The sequence below is a fragment of the Penicillium expansum genome, assembly GCF_000769745.1.
Source record: "Penicillium expansum strain MD-8 chromosome Unknown contig313, whole genome shotgun sequence".
Taxonomy (NCBI): Eukaryota; Fungi; Ascomycota; class Eurotiomycetes; order Eurotiales; family Aspergillaceae; genus Penicillium; species Penicillium expansum.
The window spans coordinates 312,241-331,511 of record NW_015971264.1 but is presented as its reverse complement, the minus strand read 5'-3'; the positions used below and the strand labels follow the sequence as shown (position 1 = coordinate 331,511).

Genomic DNA, 19,271 nt, shown 5'->3' with positions numbered 1-19,271 from the left:
GAGTTTCCATACCCTGACTCGTTGATATGAACATTTGTATTTTGGTTAGAATGGACTGGAGCTTGCATGTCTATTTGGACTGGGATAGGTGTATTTAATGTTATTTTTTGCATTTCAATATATGAAATTAGTTGTATCTCACATCCTGGAATATAAATAGTACTCTGCGAATATATGGCCTTGAATATCCACCCGTTGCTCCGCAACCATTCCCATCTACCTATAATAGACAAAGTAGGTATCGTCATGAACGCGTGGACTTTACAGACTATTATACGTTGAGATGATCCCATCTCCTGTTTGCTTGCAGACCGAGCGCTTGTTTACCAGATTCAGGGCATAAATGCCCTGCTTTCCCATATGTTGTAGATTGGATATCAAGATTTCCTTCTGCTTTCTCGTTAGTCTCATTAGTACATATGTAATACATATGTATAAAGGGCTATATAGAGAGCCAACCCTATAAACACAAAGCCATTTTAACTTGAAACCAATCTCTTGGCAGGATCCATGTGGGGAAAAAGCAAAACAAAGCCATACAGAATACACCAGCTTATACCGACCGCATATAGATGGTCATTGCAATTCCAAGACCGACTGAACTTTTTCAATTGCAACTAGACACATCCCACGTGTCCAACGCTCGACTCATTTTCCATTCTACGCCCTTCTTTCCCTTCCCCTTACCACCTAACCCCAAACAACCATCCCCACAAACAACAATCAATTCCACATTCCTATCCCACCGATCAGCGCATACCACACCAACCCCCCCCACTACCCGCCATCTGGCATGCCCAGCCAATCTCAACGAGACCGACCCGAAAGACGCGACCGGGATCGGGATCGGGATCGCGAACGCACACGCGAGCAAGAGCGCTCGCGTCGCCGAGACCGGGACCGCGAGTACACCCGCGGCCGCTACGAGGACGTCGACGAAGGCGCAACATCTAGCCCTGGCAACGCCCGCACGGCGAAATACCGTTTCCGTGGGGAATCGGGGTACGAGTCGAATACGCATAATGAGCGTGACGATTATGACGAGGAGCGGGAGCGGCGTAGAGAACGGAGGCGCAGACAGAGGGAGGAGGAGGAAGATGAGGCTGCTGGTCTTGTCTATGGGGAGTCTGGGGAGGGGAGGAGACGAGAACGGGAGAGGGGGAGTTCGAGGGTGAAGGACTCGCCTGCTGCATCGCCTACTAAACGCCGGGATCGGGAGAGGAGGTATCGCAGGGAGGAGAGTGCGAGTGCGAGTCCTGCTAGAGACAGACGGACGAGGGATGTTGATGTTGATATTGAGGCCGAGGCACGGAGGCGCAGACGGCGTGAGCGTGAGCGCGAAAGAGAAAGAGAAAGAGAAAGAGAGCGCGAGCGGGAACTCGATGCTGCTGCTGCTGCGGCACCGGCGAGGAAACATCGCAGTACCGAGTCTTCGAGTAGTGCTGCGCATCTCTTGAGTGTGGATGCTATGGCGCGTCTTGCTGCCGAGCACGAAGATGCGGATCGCGTGGAACGGTCTCGCGAAGAAGATGATTCGCGTCGGGAACGTCGACGACAGCGGAAGCGAGCTGCTTTGGATGCTGCTGCTGGTGCGGCGCTTGGTGCTGGGGTTGCGGAGGGTCGCTCACGCCATAAAGCGGGCGCGCGAGTTGTGTCTGGTGCTTATTTGGAGGAAGGACATAGCTCTGATGCTCGGGTTCGTCGTCGTGGCGGTGGTGGACCTGCTGTGGAAGATCATTGGAAAGATGAAGATAGCTGGGAAGGCAGCTTGGAGAGCCGTGGAGGACCACCGGCTTGGAAATTCTGGTCTAATTGGTCAAGAAAGAAGCGTATTTTGATCGGATTTCTGCTGGTACTCCTCCTCCTGCTTGCTATCATCATCCCGGTTGCAATTGTTGTGTCAAAAAAGAAAGGCTCAGATCCGAAACCAAGTTCCTCGGACTCTAGTGGTGGTAGTTCTACTACCTCTAATTTGGGCAGTATCAGCCGCGATAGCATACCGGTAAGACTTGAGTGTACTACATTGATAGAATTTGCTGACAACAGTGCTTCAGAGTTACGCCAAAGGCACCTTCTTGGATCCATTTACGTGGTACGAAACTGAAGGGTTCAACCTCACTTTCACAAATGCCACTGTGGGTGGTCTTTCCGTCATGGGCATCAACTCAACTTGGGATGACTCTGCCCAGGTGAACGACAATGTGCCTCCTCTTAACAAGGCCTTCCCTTACGGCACACAACCAATTCGTGGAGTCAATATAGGCGGATGGCTGTCTATTGAACCCTTCATTGTCCCATCCCTGTTCAGCAAGTGGCCATCCAGCGCCAGTATCATCGACGAGTACACCTTGACTAAAAAGCTTGGAACCTCTGCGGCGGCTACGATTGAGCAACACTACGCCGAATTCATCACAGAGTCAGATATAAAAGAGATCAAGGAAGCCGGACTGGATCATGTCCGCATCCCATACTCCTACTGGGCTGTGACTACTTACGATGACGACCCATACGTCCCCAAGATTGCATGGCGCTATCTCCTACGTGCAATCGAGTGGTGTCGCAAGTATGGAATACGGGTCAAACTCGACCTCCACGGACTCCCTGGTAGTCAAAACGGCTGGAACCACAGTGGCCGACAGGGAAGCATCGACTGGTTGACCGGCACAGACGGTGCTCTCAACCGTAAGCGGTCACTTGAGATTCACGATCAACTCTCACAATTCTTTGCGCAAGATCGGTATAAGAACGTGGTGACAATTTACGGTCTGGCAAACGAACCGTTGATGCTGTCCCTGCCCGTCGAGAAGGTCTTAAATTGGACCCAGGAGGCAGCAGAACTCGTCCGCAAAAATGGTATCACTGCCACTCTTGTCCTGCATGATGGTTTCTTGAATCTCGCCAAGTGGGACGACATGTTCAAAACTCACCCCGACAACATGTACCTCGACACCCACCAATACACAACTTTCAACACTGGCGAGATCGTGTTGAACCACACTGCTAAAGTCAACATTATCTGCAATAACTGGCAACCCATGATCAAGGAGATCAACACGACAAGTTCTGGGTAAGTTGAGTTCCCTTTTTTCTTTCGTAATTTCATACGCTAATACACAACCAGGTGGGGTCCCACCATTTGCGGCGAATGGTCACAGGCAGACACGGACTGCGCACAGTATGTGAACAATGTCGGCCGAGGCACCCGATGGGAAGGAACATACGATACCAGTTCCACGACGGCATATTGCCCAACAGCGGCCGAAGGAACATGCAGCTGCGCAGATGCGAACGAGGACCCATCCCAGTATTCGACTACCTACAAGAAGTTCCTACAGACATATGCCGAGGCACAGATGTCTGCCTTCGAAACGGCGATGGGATGGTTCTACTGGACCTGGCGGACAGAATCCGCTGCGCAGTGGAGTTACCGCACAGCATGGAAGAATGGATATATGCCAAGCAAGGCATATAGTCCTTCATTTAAGTGCGGAGATACAGTGCCAGACTTTACCGACACAGCGGAAAATTTCTGAAAGATTTATCTGTATTTGTTTTACATTTTGTTGCATTTTGCGTTTCATTTCATTGTTTTGCATAGATACCATGGATAAAGATTAGATTTCTTGCATATGATTTCAATGCCATCTGGATATTGGATATCTTCCCCCATCTCAGCTGTTTCTTTTGAGTCAAAATAAGCTCCATCTCAACCCCGGTGCATGATGTATGATGCAGCATGCCCCTGGATATGTACTTATGCCTCAAACCAACCCCCAGCCTCCCACACACCAGGCCGATAAACAACCTCCTCTCGCACCCATTGAAGTCTAACTCCACCAAGCAACCGATCCACCCTGTGGAAATCAATTGGCTTCATAACCCACCCATCAAAGCCCGAATCCATATACATTTTCCGATTCTCCTCGAGCAAGGAAGCCGAGACAGCGAAGATGGGAATGCGAGGCGCAGGGGTGGTATCATTGGCTAGCTCTTGCTGCTCGTATTCGCGTATCATCTGTGTTGCACCGAGGCCATCGACGATAGGCATCTGTAGGTGGAGATTTGAGTGTTAGTATATAAATTGAGTTGGGGATTGTGTAATTCAGTGTTGTTGGTTGGGCGTACTTGTAGATCCATCAGCACTGCGTTGAAATGAGTAGGATTTGCTTTGTACGCATATGCGCATTCTTTGCCGTTGCTTGTCATGTGTACTGTGTGGCCGAATTTCTCGAGGCGCTTTTGGACGATCGTGCTGTTGACTGGGTCGTCTTCTGCGACGAGGACGTGGAGGTTCCAGTCCATTGTGGGAGGGACGCTTGGTTGTGTTGTTTGGGGCTGGTCGGTTAGGGATTTTGTTGTTGGTGAGACCGACAATGTTTCTTTGATGGTCGGTTTGGATACTTTTGGCAATTGCTCGGGATCTTTCTTTGGAAGAGAAGTTGTTGGTTTGCCTGGCTGGTTGCTCTGTTTGAGCTGTTGACCAGAGATGGAGAGGTTTCTTGATTCGCCGGGGTTCAAGCTTACATCGACGTTCACGATGTATTCACCTGATTCAAATTCTGGACTTTGACCACATTCACATGGAATACCGTCTTCTTTCTGGCCTGTTACACAATGTGAGGATGTGGTGTCTTGTTTTGTGTCTTGTTTTCTTTCATCTTCCTGCGGAGGTTCGTTTGACGTAGCACATGGGTTCTGCTTTTGACTACTATCTTCATCCGGAAGAGGGAATGCAAGCCTGATCTTGAAACAACTTCCTTTGCCTTCTTCAGACTTCAAGCTTAGCTGCCCGTTCATATTGCGCACGATTCGGGCGACCAGCGCGAGGCCCAGACCAAGCACACTTTCAGTCTCGAACACTTGACTACTTGAAATTTGTTCGTATGTCTTGGGATTCTGCATATATCCCTTATTGGAGACTTGCTCCAGCTCGCAGAACAATGTTTCAACAGTCTCTTGGGACATCCCAGATCCAGTGTCGTGTATTGCCACTTCAACACAGATATGATCTGGCTCCATCGGCTCTGGTACGACACAAGACTCGATTGTTACTGCCCCAGTGGATGTGTGTTGTATAGCATTGCTAATCAAGTTGGTGATCACCTGGCGTACCCGCCGTTGATCTCCGAGAACAGGAGGCAGGGCTGCGTGTTGGACTACCTGCAGATCGACATCCTTCTGTCTTGCTTCTTCCCAAAATATGTCTGTTGCTTCCGTGAGGGTTTCTGAGAGATCGAATGCCTCGTCCTTGATTAACCGTTGTCCGTTTTCGGCGTTTGTTAAGTCTAGGAGGTCATTGATGATGTATACCAATGATTTAGACGCAGAGTGAGATCTGGAAATGTGATCTCGTGTCTCTTGATCCAGAGATCCATCAAGAACAATTTCTAGATAATTGATGATGGCATTGAGAGGTGTTCTGAATTCGTGTGCAGAATTAGCGAGTAAAAGCCTCATCAGCTGGTTGTTTTGCAGCGTAGTCTCCTTCTCTCGCCATATATCGGTGAAAGTGCGATATAGCAAAGACAGAACAGATGCCTTTCCAAACTCTGCTGACGACCACTCAAGTTGTCGACTCGATCTCTCTGAATCGGACGCAAGGTTATGGCTTTCTAAATCAGCCCGAAAGAAGATAATAAAATCATGACCGTCTACTGAGAGAGGAACGTAAAGCAAACCAGAAAGATAATGGAAGCCGGGCGAGTAGTTGAGATCCTGAAAATCGGTAGCGATATCTCCGGACCAGAACACAGTGTCGTTCTCTTTGGCTTTCATGTATTCAAACAATGCCAAAACTTCCTGCGAGTCGATTGGTTTCCCCAAGATCTTGGACTCGCCCATAATCGACGCTGCGGCGTAATCTGCCCCAAACAAACTGAGAAGATCACCGGGTGGAGTCTTGATAGCTTGAGGTGTGCTCACTTTATCCAGGGAAATGTCCGACTCTCGAAATTGGAAGGGCAAGGTGTAGGACAGACGCTCAATGTTACTTGAAACCGCCTCGGCTACAAACCAACACGCTTTCTGGATGAGAGGATGGAGTCTTTGGCTACTGTCGTAGGACTGACATGATATCAGGCCCCAAAGTTTGCCAAAAACATTGATTTGAATGGACAAACAAGCCTTGACGGGATTTTCCGTGCGCGACGTTGAGAGCGCCGGTGCTGCAGACAGATAGGTGTTTGACATGTCAAGGGGCCGTTTGTTGGTGGAAGCCCGATACACAAGCTTCGAAGTGCCTTGACTTCCAGAACAAGAGGAGCATACTGTATTGCGTGTATATAGCTTCTTCAATGCTTCGGGGAATGTTGATTCCGGGAAATGGATCCCTTCGTACGAAGTTAACCCAGACGAAGTATCAACCGCATCATCGACCACGATTCCGTTGCGATCACTATCAAAATGATAGGTGGTAGTTCTGTCAAATTCAATAAGACTTTGCAAAGTGGTAATGGTATGCTGAATGAGTGCTTCCAATGTTTGAGCATTTGCAAGTCGCTGGAGAACTCGAGGAATGGTATTGAGAAGCTCTGATGAGTCCGGAAATTTGCTGGTCCTGCCATCAAGACCTTCCCTCGGGGGACTTTCATCTCCGAAAAATGCCCCAGAAGTCATATCCAAGTTCCGGCTATCCGATGTTGTCGTTTGGCTCTTGAAACTCTCCGAATCGGGGTGATCCTTTGTCCCTCGACCCTCGGGTTGAAGCTCGCAGATCACATAGTTCTTATATACTGTGCTCGTATGCATGGTACACCAGGTGCCCTTGGTATATCCATCAGATGATAACACAGAAAGGAGGAAAACCTCAGGGCCAGAGTCCCGAACCGAGTAGTCATCACTCAAGACAAATTGAGCATGAGCAAGAAAGTTGCTGTGTTGTGAGAATGGCAATATTTCACCAAATGTTTTAAGCTCGAAGAGAGTATCAGGCGAATGCCCGATTATCTCTTTCGAGTTCTCGCTCGCTATCTGCACTTCAAAGTTACCGTCAGACTCTGTCATCACAACGAGTGCACCGAATGACTGAATGAAGATGTCCTCTTCATCTTCATGCGAGTAGTATATCCCCTTTGTTGTTTTGTGGAAGTCAAGGATTTCGCTACCGTTTTGCACAATGTTTTTCAATTGTGCCGAACTGTCGATATTATGGCTGGTGTGAGATTGTCCTTTGAATACTGATGGAATCTCGCTCCCACTACCGCTCTTTTGCTGGGTGCCCGCTTGTTCATTGGTGAAGCCTGCACTCCATGTATCTGAAAATGGAGATATCGGCGTTTCGGGCTTATCAAGGGAAGGTGTCTGTAGGGCAGATGAAGGCGTGGAATCAAATGAGACGACCGAGCGAACGGGAAAGACCCTTTCCGCTGAGTCGGTGCCCAGTTGAGGTAATTTCAACTTCGGGAAGAGTAGCTCGGCTACTGTTGATATCTCAGTCTTGTTGTCAGACATGATACACATGGTCTTTGGTATGGGCAACGTTCGCGCAAGAGACTGCCTCCTTCGGCAAGGCTTTTCTTCTGTCTTGCCATTTTGGTCATCGTCATTATGGTCGTCGTAAATGACCGTCCAGTCGCCGTTGTCTTTGAGGTCGGATGGTGAAGACATATCTTAGTATTCAATCCTCGGTGGAGAAAACAGTTGAGAATGGTTCGAACTACAAAAACCACCAGTGTTAACTCTACCTCAGGCAGCGAGGTTGACAGGAAGCAGCTCACAGAAAGACAACGATGTATACACGCGGTTAAGTAAGGACTGGCAACATCAGAGTCATTGTGTATCAAGAGTAAGCTGGGTAGTGAACAGAGTGTACGAAGAGAATCAAATGAAATTGAAGGGTGTATGGTGCGAGATTGAAAGATCCCCACGAATTCCATGCTTCAACCAGGGTTACTGAGGGGTTTATTCCCCATCTCATGCTTTCTCCTGTGAGATTTCAACCTATCACAGCATGAGCCACCAGAGACAAGCTTCCTCCCTGGGAGCATGTCCTCGGTTCCCTTGTCCGGTTTGCCGGAAACTACCATCAGAAACTCGCTCGCAATCCTCTGGGCCAGAACCTTAGATCCGTGGTATTAGCCTCGGCAAATGATCTGGTCGATTGGATGGCCCTGGATTGAAGTTACACATCAACCACTCGAGGGAATGCGAACTATTGCGCTGACCCTCGCTTGCTCTTGGGCTCGTAGACATTTGGTGTACTGATTAATTCCGTGTGCTGCCAGTGTAATCCGATCAAAGATCCCTAGCATTACCGGCAATCGATTCGGAGCGTGCGAAGGCGAGACTCGGCGATTCCGGACCAGAACCATAGAATTTAACATGGAGGTACCTGTTCCGGCCCATCAAGAATCAGCTCAGCTCGAATGGGGATACCCCACACATTCCACAAAGAATGTAACAGAGGGGTTGGATGGCGACATTGAAAACGGCTTGAGTTTGACAATTGGTTCCTCAATTAGCTTACGTCTTGCTGTATCAAGATTCGAGATGAAGCCCAAAGATATCATAGAAGTTGAGTTAGTCTACCCACCACTGTCAGACAGAGGGCAGTACCCTTGCAATTGAGCTTGAGAGGCACATATCCATAGCGATTCAAGTTAGTATCCAGGACCGCAGGCATCCCAATCGGACCACAATGCCGAGCCCCGTGGTGAAATTGCCATATCTAAAGTTGGGCGTGAATCTGACTCGCGGGCATTGGTTCCGGATATATGGGAGGCGCAACGCCAGTCATGAAGCGACCAAGGTTCCACCACTCATTGACCTAGAGCAACCTCAGGCCGACGATGAGGAATGAAGAGCACGGAGACGCATGTGTTGACATAGGAGCGAGAAGTTCAAGAGATGTACGAGGTGGACCAATAAAATATAATATGAAACAAGAAATGAGATAAATCTAGCAAAAGACTTCAAACACGTTCCTCACGCCAACCGGGACTCCCCAAAATGTTCTCTCCAAATATCATTTCATAATTTCGTATAATGCTGATTACCAGCATCCAATTACCAGCGTCGACCATAAATCGAGTCTTCATTTCGCGGCCGGTTAGGCTGCACCCCACTTCCCCGGCTGCGTGGGAGAGACTGCGTTGACTCCTGTGAGGAATGAACAGGCTCAGTCTCATCCCCTGTATTCAGCAGTCGAGTAGGCTGGTTGAAGTCCAGAGTGCTCTGGTTATTCGTGAATCGGGATTCCGCATCACGGCCAAAGAGCGCCATCATGTCGCGGATGGTGAGCTTGCCAGCGCCGGTCTTGCCCTCGATAGTGGCATTAGCTAGTTCACGTTTGCGGTCCTGCAGGGCAATAATGCGTTCCTCCACGGTATCCTTGATGACCATCTTGTAAATTTTCACATCAACGGTTTGATTCAGGCGATGGACACGATCGATGGCTTGCTCCTCCACAAACTAGGTTCAAGATTAGTACAATGCGCAATAGATTATAGAGAAGTGCAACTTACTGGATTCCAGAAGGGCTCCAAGATGACGACGCGGCTAGCGGCTGTTAGATTAAGGCCTAGTGCACCGGCACGCAGACTGCAAAGCAACACACGAGTGCCACTGTGGTTTCGGAGCTTTTCGAGACTGGCCTCGCGGTGGTTATTTGTCATTCCACCATCGTAGCGGGCGAAGCCAATATTGGCACTCCTCAAGAAGGGCTCGATCTTATCAAGCATAGATGTAAAGACGGAGAAGACAATAAACTTAAAGTCAGGTGCCTCGCGATTGAGAATTCGCATAAGATGGCGGATCTTGGTGGATGGAAGCTCTCCGTTTTCTCCTTCGTCGTTGTAGATGTCATCCGCTTCGGAGTCGCTTTCGTCCTCGGAGTCGCTCAGGACAATAGGCTTGCTCTTCCTTCTGGAGGGGGATTCGATCTCGTCATCGGTTTCATCGTCCGAAACGAGCCATTCACCACCTCCTTCAGCGTTTTCGTCGTCCGAGCCACCTGCTTTACCGAGGTTGAGCATCTTGCGCTGGTCGTCGGGCACAACCCAATCGCCTTCATCTTCATCTTCGTCGTCACTGTCAATAATGACTCGTCGATTTTTCCGAGAACGGGCGATTTGTGCTTCGGATTTGCGGGCTGACGGGGAGTCCGGAACATCAAGCTGCTTGGCGCTCTTCTTCGACTTCTTTTTCTTCTTTTTATCTGTGCCCATAACATTTATATTTAGGTCGGCTTCACATTCGCCACATCGACTACCACCGTCCTTGATTTCGGTTGGACTCAGGTCAGTTTGGCAAACATCACATTTCTTTGCGACGACGCTCATAGCTCCGAAAAGATCGGCAATGCTGTCAAGGTCATCGGGCTTTGACTGTGTTGACTGGCTGTTTGTACTGCCATTCTGCAAAAGAATATCCTTATCCTTGGCCAAATCACCCTTGACCAAGTCTGGGTGGTTGCAAGCCTGGCGAAGACGCAACAGCAGAACCAAGGCTCCAGCGTAATCGACCTTAGCACCGCCCATCATTTTCTCAAGACTGTTCTCCGTCCGCTGTTCGAGACGCTTGTAGAAGTTTAACTCTCCAGGCATGAATTCGGGAGTCACCTTAATGACCTCACGCTTGGTGATGTGGAATCCATTAGAGGACTTCTTTGGCTTGCCATCTGGTCCTTCTTCTCCAGGCTTCGCATTGTCGTTCAATCTGAGGACATCCTTCGTGCGCCGTTTCATGAAAGCTTTCAGATAGACTTGTAGTCGCTGGATAGCGAGACCTCCACAGCCATTGTTCAAAGGCCGGCTGATTTGATCTCTCCATGCAGCCAAGTCGTCATAGGGCTTTACCCGAAGGAATTTGATCAGACTCTGCAACTCATCCAGGTTGTTTTGCAATGGCGTTCCTGTCAAACACCAGCGGTATTGGGCGTCCAATGCATATGCTGACTGTGTGGCTTTGGCGTTGCGGTTCTTGATTGTGTGCGCTTCGTCAAGAATGATACGGTACCAATGAACTGCGAAAACGCCAGACTTCTTGGCTTTGTCTGATGCTGACGAGTTAAATTCGGAGGTAAGAGTCCCATACGTTGTGATAACAACATCGTATTTGTCTAGCGTTGTGGAAGTCTTTGCGCGGGTTGTACCGTGATAGAGGCAAACACTCAGCTTATGAGACGGTTCAACTTTGTCCTTGATTTCAGCCTCCCATTGTTTGATAAGTGCAAGAGGTGCAATCACCAAAGTAGAGGGAATGCAGTTCGGGGGTAGCTTGGTCGTCTTGCCCTCGGCTTCAGTGTTATCGCTGTTTTCGTGGTCGGATTTGCGGTTTTTGAGCAGCAAAGCAATCGCTTGCACTGTTTTACCCAACCCCATATCATCGGCGAGGATTCCTCCTTTAGGGAAAATTCCTTTGCTCGTCTTTCGTCCAGTCTCTTTGTCACACATCCATCTCACACCTTCAATTTGATGGGGAAGGAGAGTCACTTTCAAGCCTTCGACGACTCCATCATCTTCATCGTCGGAATCCTCCTCCTCCTCCTCTTCTTCTTCTTCTTCCTCCTCTACTGCCTCATCGTCTTGCTCAGCCTTGACAGATGAAACGTCCTCAGGCTTGGCATCATTATCCTTCGGGTCGTTGACCGTAACACCTTGGAGTTGAGCAGCAAGATCATCAAGGTCGTCAATCGCTTGTTCCTTCTTCTTGTCCACGACAACTTCATCCTTCTGCTTCTTCTGTGATGTCTTCTTTGACTTCTTTCCACCCTTCTTCTTCTTGCCTTTAGGTTTTGCCTTCGCCTTGTCCTCTTCGTCCTCGAATGCACCTTCAAGCAAAGCTTTGATGTTCTCATTTGCCATAGCCGTATCCACATAGCCATTCATATCCATGGCCCCGAAGCTCGACGTCGCATGGGCTGATGCCCTCGGAACAGGATCAGTGTCGTCGCGTGTGAGATCTATAAATTTCTGTATGTTCTTCGACGCGCCTCCCATCTTCGATGGCACAGGCTTGGATTGGTAGATAGGCCTAGGGGCCCGAGGTGTTGTCCAAGTGACATTTTCAGGTCGCTTGATACTCACTGCACCGTGGTGGAATCCTCCGCGAGGGTTGTTGTAGGCTGATGGTGCCACCGGCTTGAATGGATCCCATGGCTCGCTACGCTTCACCGACGGCGTAGCGACTGGGGCACCCGAAGTGCCCGGTGGACGATAGGCATGAGGTGTAGCACTTGGTTGACCTTGTTGGCGCGATTGTGGCTGATGTTGTGGCTGCGGTCGAGGGGCGGGTCGATGATGTTCGGCACGAGATTGATTCGGCTTCGGAATGTTGAAAAGGTGGTTTGATCTGTGTTGCGGGGGGCCGATCGGCGAAGGCTTTCCGAATTCAGGTTCTTGGACATGTGCGGGGTGAGCCTGAGTATTCGGTTTTCCCCCTGGAGTGAGGGGCTCCAATGGCACGTTGCTTTCTCGAGCCATCGTGTTTTAACGAGCGGTGTGGTTCGGAGGGTATCTTGTCAGATGGGTAATAGGTTGGTTTGCCTAATTCACTGGATAGCGAAGGGTGAATTAATCTGATCTTTGGGCATCAAGATGCGAATAGGAATCTCAGAGCACTGGAATTGGACGTTAGTCTTTTGTGTTCTTTGTGTGCGGGCTCGACCAGTTCGTGGAGTTTGGAGTCCTCTGGAAATTGAAATTCCAAGTCCAAGAAAAGACAAACAATAATAACAGGAAAGGATAAACTGACCGTTAGATCATGCCTCGAATCCGATGTGTTTTGTCGATGGTGGGGGTTTGCAGACATCAAAGAGAAAAGAGTCGTTATCGATTCCAAAAGGTTATCGCTTTGTTTGGGGTCGGCCTAGCAACGGGTGATGCCTCAGGCAGAATACAAGACCATCTATATATAGAACGTCATATCTAGTTAACTAGTCCATGAAGACGACATCCCTTATATACTCCTCAGGTATCTGAATACCTGATAAAGAGCTATCAGTCTGCAGTACTAGCAGCCATGTTCCATTGGATGTGCGTTGAAGCAAAGCTTATGAAAAGCTCCTGTTGTAGGATATGCCCTCTTCGCAGTTTGCGGTTAGTTGTTTTTGTCCAGTTAGCTATGACACTTATGTTGCAAAGGGGAAAGAAATATATAAAAGAATTATTTCTTCCACCATCATCTCGACCGAGTCTTCTAGATTATCCGATTATGAATATCATAGCCACCAGAGGCAAATCTCTTTATCTATCTATAAATGGACTTCCAGCTCACTCTCGCTTCATCTCTTTTTTTCTTTTAACAACACCCAACATCCTCCACATCATCGTCTTCTTCTTTTAGGAACGTGAAAAAACCATCATGCCGAGTGATCCAAGCGAGATTTTCAACCGGGCAATCTCTGGTTTACTGCAACGATCTAGTGGTGCGCCTCTGCGAGGAAAAAGACCGCCTTCTCAATTACCTGAACTACTCAGCCTGCGGCAAGACATTTTTCATTAAATAAAATCAAGTCTCAATTGAAGAAGCCCATGCTCAGGTATTCTTCCGTCTACAGGTCCAAGAAAGAACAAATGCCACCATTCGGATACCTGAGGTCCACCACGCTTTCCAAGCAGGCGGCAAGGGCCGGGGCTTTACATACATCGTGATGGAATATATCAAAATCAATTATGAGCGGACTGCTTCGACTCAAGACAAAAGAAAGGCCATTCGCGAGTTGATTAGTGTTCGACCACCACCTGGCGTTTTTGGGAGCCCAATCCGTCGAGAAAACAGACATCATTCCTTTCGGTATAGTCTGCATCCCGCGATGATTTATTACACTGCAGCATTCGAGGATTATCTAGCTACAGGGGTCCGTTTCTAGGTCTTACTTGTGAGTGATGATGCTGAAATAATATATATTTAGTGTCAAGAATGGTACACCAGTGTCACAGGGAAAGGCATTGTAGAGTTCACCATTCGACCGCCCATTTTTTTACTATGCAGATTTAAACCAAAGCAATTTCCCTATCGATGAACACAATCAGCTCTGATAACTGTTTTCCCCATTCACCACTTCAGTCCTTTCTTCTAGTTCTCCTTCCACATAGACGGAACTCTATAATTCCAAGTCAGCTTGTAGTCAGCTCGGAGCTAGTACCTTTACTTACGAAACTTCAATAACTGCACATTTCCCACCCTGGACAACCTCTGTCGCCTCCTTGATAGCAGGGTCAAGCTCGCTTTGCGTGGTAACTGTCTTACCCCACGCTTTACCGGCAGCAGCAGCAATTCCGGGGTAATCGGGAGAAGGGTCGAACGAGATATTAAGATCTGCGGTTAATCAGCCACTGTCCACAAGATATTTAGTTTAGATCTAGCTCACCTCGTCTGTTCGATTTCGACGATAACCCGTCCTTGTGGACCAATAGTGCGGACACCTTTGGTGCATTCCATCCGCCGTTGTTGAGAACAATGAGGAGGAAGGGAATATCGTAGCGTCTGGCGATCCAGTAGACGCTTTCCATCTGCGAGAAGAGATAGACTCCGTCGCCGACGCTGGGTGTATTAGATATTGTGGAAGAATTTTCGCACGTGTGAACACTTACATTGCACATATGAATGAACCGGGCTTGCCTAGCTTGACGCCCAGTGCTGCACCGCCTCCCCATCCTAGGCCGCCTGCGCCGCTGGCAATCAGACTCCCTGGCTGGAATTTTATCAGTATCGTGTTGACAGCTTGGAACGAATGAATAATTACCTTGGTCAAGTTAAGGTGGTGGATGAGATGTCCTGCATTGGTTACAGCCTCCAAAACGTAAATAGTGTCTTGGGGGAGAGAATCTCGTAGTCTTGACGCCAGGTATGGCACACTGACTACACCATCATCCGATGGAGATTCAAGTGTTTGTAAGGTTGCCCTCCAGGTTTTGTAATTCTTTGACCGCTCCTCAAATCCCAGGGTGTACTCGGCCCGATCAATGTTCTGTTTATCTATGAAAGCGTTGATTTGCTCAAGAGCAATTCCACAGCCAACCTTGAGCTTACGAGTAGCATTGATTGAGTATACTAATGCACAGTTATTAGCCGTAAAAGAAAAAGGTCAGCCCTGCAGCTGATACGTGAACTTACGTGGCATCTGTTGCTTCAACGGATCGACATCTAGATGGAATACCTTCGTGCCTGCAGCGCCCGTCAGAACAGCATTGAAACATTTCTTTCTGGGTACTCTTACCTTTCTGTGGCTTCCCAGCAGTAGGAATCCAAGGCACATCACAATCAAGAATAAGAATAACATCTGCTTCGAGAACTTCCGGGTGAGTAGTAACGGTAACGCCGCGATACGCTTCATGGTCACTTCGCAGAGAAACGTCAGAGCCGACCATCTCCACGACGGTGATTGGAAGTTTGTCACAAAGCTCAGCTAAAAGTACTGGTGCTTTGAGATTCCGACCAAGATAACTTGTGATGACAAGCGGTCGCTTTGCGCCCATGAGCGACTTGGCAATTAATTCCACCTCTATTTCTGTTAGCGATGTGAAGATATAGCTCGGATAAGTACTACCGTACCTTGCTCTGGCAATGCACTTGGAGCGATTGAACTGAGAATATCTCCATCTACATCTTCTTTTCCCACACGCTGCATAGTAGGTTTGGTCAGTGGTAATTCCAGAGTATTTCGACGACTGCCAATACATACTTCCTCGAGTACCTCTCTCGCAGCCATTAGATATGCCGGACCTTTGGGGTCCGATGTAGCAAACTGTAAAGCTCGGGAGACCATCTGCTTGATATTGCGTCCGGTTTTTATTTCACCCGTGTATCTGCAGTATTGTCGAACAATTGCTGCTTGATCAGGTACATCTTGCAGCCAATGGATGAACCTGGGGTAGTGTCAGTCGGCTCAATGTAACTAGTCTCTCTTGGGCTTGCTCACTCTGTTCTGGAACCCAACAATTCGCCATTCTGGGTAAAAGGACTCAGGCCGGCAAAGCACAGGACAGGAACTCTGCTAACAGAGGCGTTATGTATGGACTGTCCCATAGCGAGAGTTCCGCAGTCGACATGCACAATTACACATTGCTTGCGAGAAGTTAGCGAGAATCAATTGATATGATGGACATAGTCACCCACCGGAACTCCTGTAGCTTGAGCATATCCCAATGCAGCTGATAGCCCAACTAGCTCAGAAGGACAGGTAATGATGTTTGGGAAATTGGTTTTGTTTTCTATTATAGTTCAGCCTTGTTAGTCGTCATTAGATAACATCTCCGATACGCACCTTGCTTAGCCTTGATCATCGCTTCCAACATCGCAGGATGGTCGCTCCCCCTATTAGACCAGTCAAAACACATCAATTAGTGTAACCTTATTACGGAGACTCACAGGTTGACGAAGCAGTGGGTGATTCCAGCCTCAGCTGGGAGAAAGGTTAGCGTTAGCCTGTCTAATGGACTACGTGGAGCTTTGATCACATACACAGCGCCTCGAAGAAATTGTCAGCGGCCGATGTGAGGCTGCCATCTTTGACAATCTCGTCCTCATCGTCGCTGTCTAGCTTCTTTCGTTTCTGAGGGACTGTATTTGTTGACTTCATTGTGTGTGTACAGATATTGAAATTGAGTTATGGTTAAGGGGAGAGTTAAAATGTCAACCCCTTAAATGTTTAGGGCTATGGCTATGCAGCTCTATATACGAACCCCGAATCCCGACCCCCGCAAGGTAACACAAGTGGAATCCCGAGGTCAGGCCAATCAAATATAAGTGTAGATCACCTCATAATTCCGCTATTTTATGGGGTTTTTGAATTGGAGTACCCGAGGCATGATCGGCATTTGTATACGGCATTGGTCGGAGTCTCTGCGATTGGCCTATCATAATATTGATGAAATGGAACAACTCCGTGCTTTGTAGATCCTTGAAATAGCAAATTCTATAAAATCCGAACCTTATCCTTATGTGTCCCATCATCGCCAGTTTATGCAAAGGCAAATATAAAACTTCGCCGTTCTCCTCTCAATTATCAATAGCCCCTTAAAATTTCAGATCTCGCCAATAACGCTCTTGAGTATCTCAGGGACAATAACACCCGCATCTCCTTGGAAGAACCAGTCCCCGTCATGAAGCTCACCCGGTGTATCCTTGGGGTCCATATTGCACACTGCAACTCGGGCGCCCTGCGACCGAGCCTCGTGCACATACCCCGCAGCTGGCCAGATCCTCGCACTGGTGCCAATAACTAAACACAGGTCAATTGGACCCGCCGCGATCCATTTATCGACAGCATTGAGCGTCTTCTCCGGTAGGGGTTCTCCAAACCACACAACTCCCGGTCGGAGCAAGCCATCCTTGCATCTCGGGCATTGAGGTAGTTCCTTTTTGTTCACTGTCGCGAGAGGATTGCTGGCATCGGAGATATCGACCTCGTTGCTTGTGCTACCCAGCGCTTCTACGATCGCTTTTGAGGCTTCCTCCCCGGTTTTGTCGGTCGCAGAGGGATTGAGGCCTGAACTCTGTTTTGGAATTTCGAGCGCGGGAACGATGGGGTCTGTATAGTTTTCTTCACTGTAGTTGCAATAAAAATTGGTGCATTTGACATTGAACAGAGTGCCGTGAAGGAGATGCAGCTGCTTCGAAGGATGGTTCGCTCGCTGGGAGAGACCTGGAAGAAACGCGAAAGATCCATTAGTCAAGCAAGCAACGGGATTTTTTGGGTATTCATACCGTCAACATTTTGGCTCAATGTGATGAAGTCTTCATTCCTTCGCGATAGCTCCGCTAAGGCGTAGTGTGCTTTATTTGGGTCAGCCTGCAAGGCCATGTGTCGCCGATAGCTATAGAACTGCCAGACAAGATCAGGAGTCTCATCAAAAGCTTCTGGGGTCGCGAGGGAGGTTGCATCGTGGGAACGCCAGAGTCCGCCTGCGCCACGGAAGGTGGGCAAGCCTGATGATGCTGAGATTCCAGCTCCAAGAAGAGCAACGATGCGTTTGCAGCCTCCTAAATATTCAGAAAATGACTGGAGGTCAGCTGCGGGCACAATGCGCTTTGCGGACGAAGCCATGGCCTTTGTGCCACAGGGGGTTTGAAAATGGAAGAGCTGAGCTTATCGAAGGGCGAAGCTGAAGTGGAGATGCGGGGAATTCATACCCCATCAACGCCTGATCTATAAGGCGTCATAAACAATGCCCAAGCATCTGTCACTTTATATTCTGTTGACTTGTGCGATATTTGTTCTTTTGTTCTTTTCTTCTCGCAAAAAGAATATACCAAGTTAGCAGGGGATATCTTCTGTTATGTCATGGTAATCTGTAGTTCAAATCTATTATTCTAAGCGGTCCTACCAATCTAACATAAAATACACTACTAAAAATGGGCTTAGACACATTAGGGAAAGCTAAAGAAGCTACAGGGAAAACAAAGTGAAACAAGCAACCCATTGCTAATCTCAACTGTTAAAGTGTAGAAGCTTCACCGAGCAAAACCACGTAGGATATTTCAAATTAGGAGCCTCTAGAGATATTAAAGCCCATATATGATCAACAGGCACAGCAAGAGACCGGTGGACAAACAACTTGGTACACGGCATATAGCAACCAATAAAAACGATAGTTCACTCAGTACAGTTATTAGTCTTAAGCCAAGCAAAACCAGCACTTCCCATACCTGTGAGCACGCCGCCTGCCTGCGCGGCAATGTTGGCAGCCGCTAAACCCATACCTCCTGCTCCCGCACTTTGACCTAGAGCAAACAAGCTGCCCGCTGCAACATTTCTGATAGAACTTTGAATCACAGCAGCGGATGAACCTATCCTCGGCATGTGGTTAGCAACACGTAATTCTAGATGAGTGTTTATATGAAATGAATATTCTTGCCTGGAGGTTTTGAATACCTGCGGCAACACCACCAGCATTGAAGCCAACGCCAGCTGGAATCGGGCCTGTTACCAGCACTGGGGCGGCAGCAACAGCAACGCCTCCAGCACCAGCTACTGCACAGGCAGCCAAGGTGGGGTTCTTGAGGGCCCAGGTGCCCGCCTGTCGTAGTTTCGAGATTAGCGACAAGTTCACCATTCATGATATTGAGGTTTTATATACCTGGGCCGTGAAGTTCAGAGTTTGATTGAAGCTGGGAAACATCATCCTGTGCACGTATTGCCTGTTACGTCTCCGAGGCAGATTTATACCTGAGAGATATGGAATAGGGCGGCTGGCCTAATGGTAAGGTAAAGGAGAAATAGAGGAGATAGAGTTGACCAACTTTTCCGAGTAAGTAGGACGTCAGTGCAGCAAAATATAGATATCTTGGAAAGCGAACAAAGGTTGGTTATCTGTACGTAAGCTTCTACT

The 19,271-nt window shown here is 48.4% G+C and overlaps 6 protein-coding genes across 6 annotated transcripts; 2 read left to right on the top strand and 4 right to left on the bottom strand.

The window, feature by feature from the left end:
• Positions 1-793: 793 nt before the first annotated feature.
• exg2 (putative exo-beta-1,3-glucanase) lies at positions 794-3,533 on the top strand (the record flags this gene model as incomplete). The annotated part of the gene is made up of 3 exons (XM_016746570.1): positions 794-2,002; positions 2,055-3,067; positions 3,122-3,533. 3 exons carry the CDS (start codon positions 794-796, stop codon positions 3,531-3,533), a joined length of 2,634 nt encoding a protein of 877 aa, XP_016600286.1.
• Positions 3,534-3,754: 221 nt separating this feature from the next.
• On the bottom strand, positions 3,755-7,605 carry PEX2_092990 (hybrid sensor histidine kinase/response regulator; the record flags this gene model as incomplete). Its single annotated transcript, XM_016746569.1, has 2 exons — positions 3,755-4,048; positions 4,126-7,605. The coding sequence occupies 2 exons, from the start codon at positions 7,603-7,605 to the stop codon at positions 3,755-3,757; spliced, it is 3,774 nt and encodes a 1,257-aa protein (XP_016600285.1).
• Positions 7,606-8,635: 1,030 nt separating this feature from the next.
• On the top strand, positions 8,636-8,797 carry PEX2_092980 (uncharacterized protein; the record flags this gene model as incomplete). The annotated part of the gene is made up of 1 exon (XM_016746568.1): positions 8,636-8,797. The coding sequence occupies one exon, from the start codon at positions 8,636-8,638 to the stop codon at positions 8,795-8,797; it is 162 nt and encodes a 53-aa protein (XP_016600284.1).
• Positions 8,798-9,003: 206 nt separating this feature from the next.
• PEX2_092970 (putative SNF2 family helicase/ATPase) lies at positions 9,004-12,419 on the bottom strand (the record flags this gene model as incomplete). Its single annotated transcript, XM_016746567.1, has 2 exons — positions 9,004-9,408; positions 9,462-12,419. 2 exons carry the CDS (start codon positions 12,417-12,419, stop codon positions 9,004-9,006), a joined length of 3,363 nt encoding a protein of 1,120 aa, XP_016600283.1.
• Positions 12,420-14,013: 1,594 nt separating this feature from the next.
• Positions 14,014-16,519, bottom strand: PEX2_092960 (uncharacterized protein; the record flags this gene model as incomplete). The annotated part of the gene is made up of 14 exons (XM_016746566.1): positions 14,014-14,041; positions 14,094-14,256; positions 14,309-14,481; positions 14,532-14,632; positions 14,684-14,991; positions 15,055-15,105; positions 15,158-15,442; positions 15,493-15,562; positions 15,623-15,806; positions 15,860-16,005; positions 16,057-16,151; positions 16,205-16,254; positions 16,309-16,342; positions 16,402-16,519. The coding sequence occupies 14 exons, from the start codon at positions 16,517-16,519 to the stop codon at positions 14,014-14,016; spliced, it is 1,806 nt and encodes a 601-aa protein (XP_016600282.1).
• A 445-nt stretch (positions 16,520-16,964) lies between these two features.
• PEX2_092950 (SIR2 family NAD-dependent protein deacylase) lies at positions 16,965-17,986 on the bottom strand (the record flags this gene model as incomplete). The annotated part of the gene is made up of 2 exons (XM_016746565.1): positions 16,965-17,584; positions 17,647-17,986. 2 exons carry the CDS (start codon positions 17,984-17,986, stop codon positions 16,965-16,967), a joined length of 960 nt encoding a protein of 319 aa, XP_016600281.1.
• Between the last annotated feature and the right edge of the window lie 1,285 nt (positions 17,987-19,271).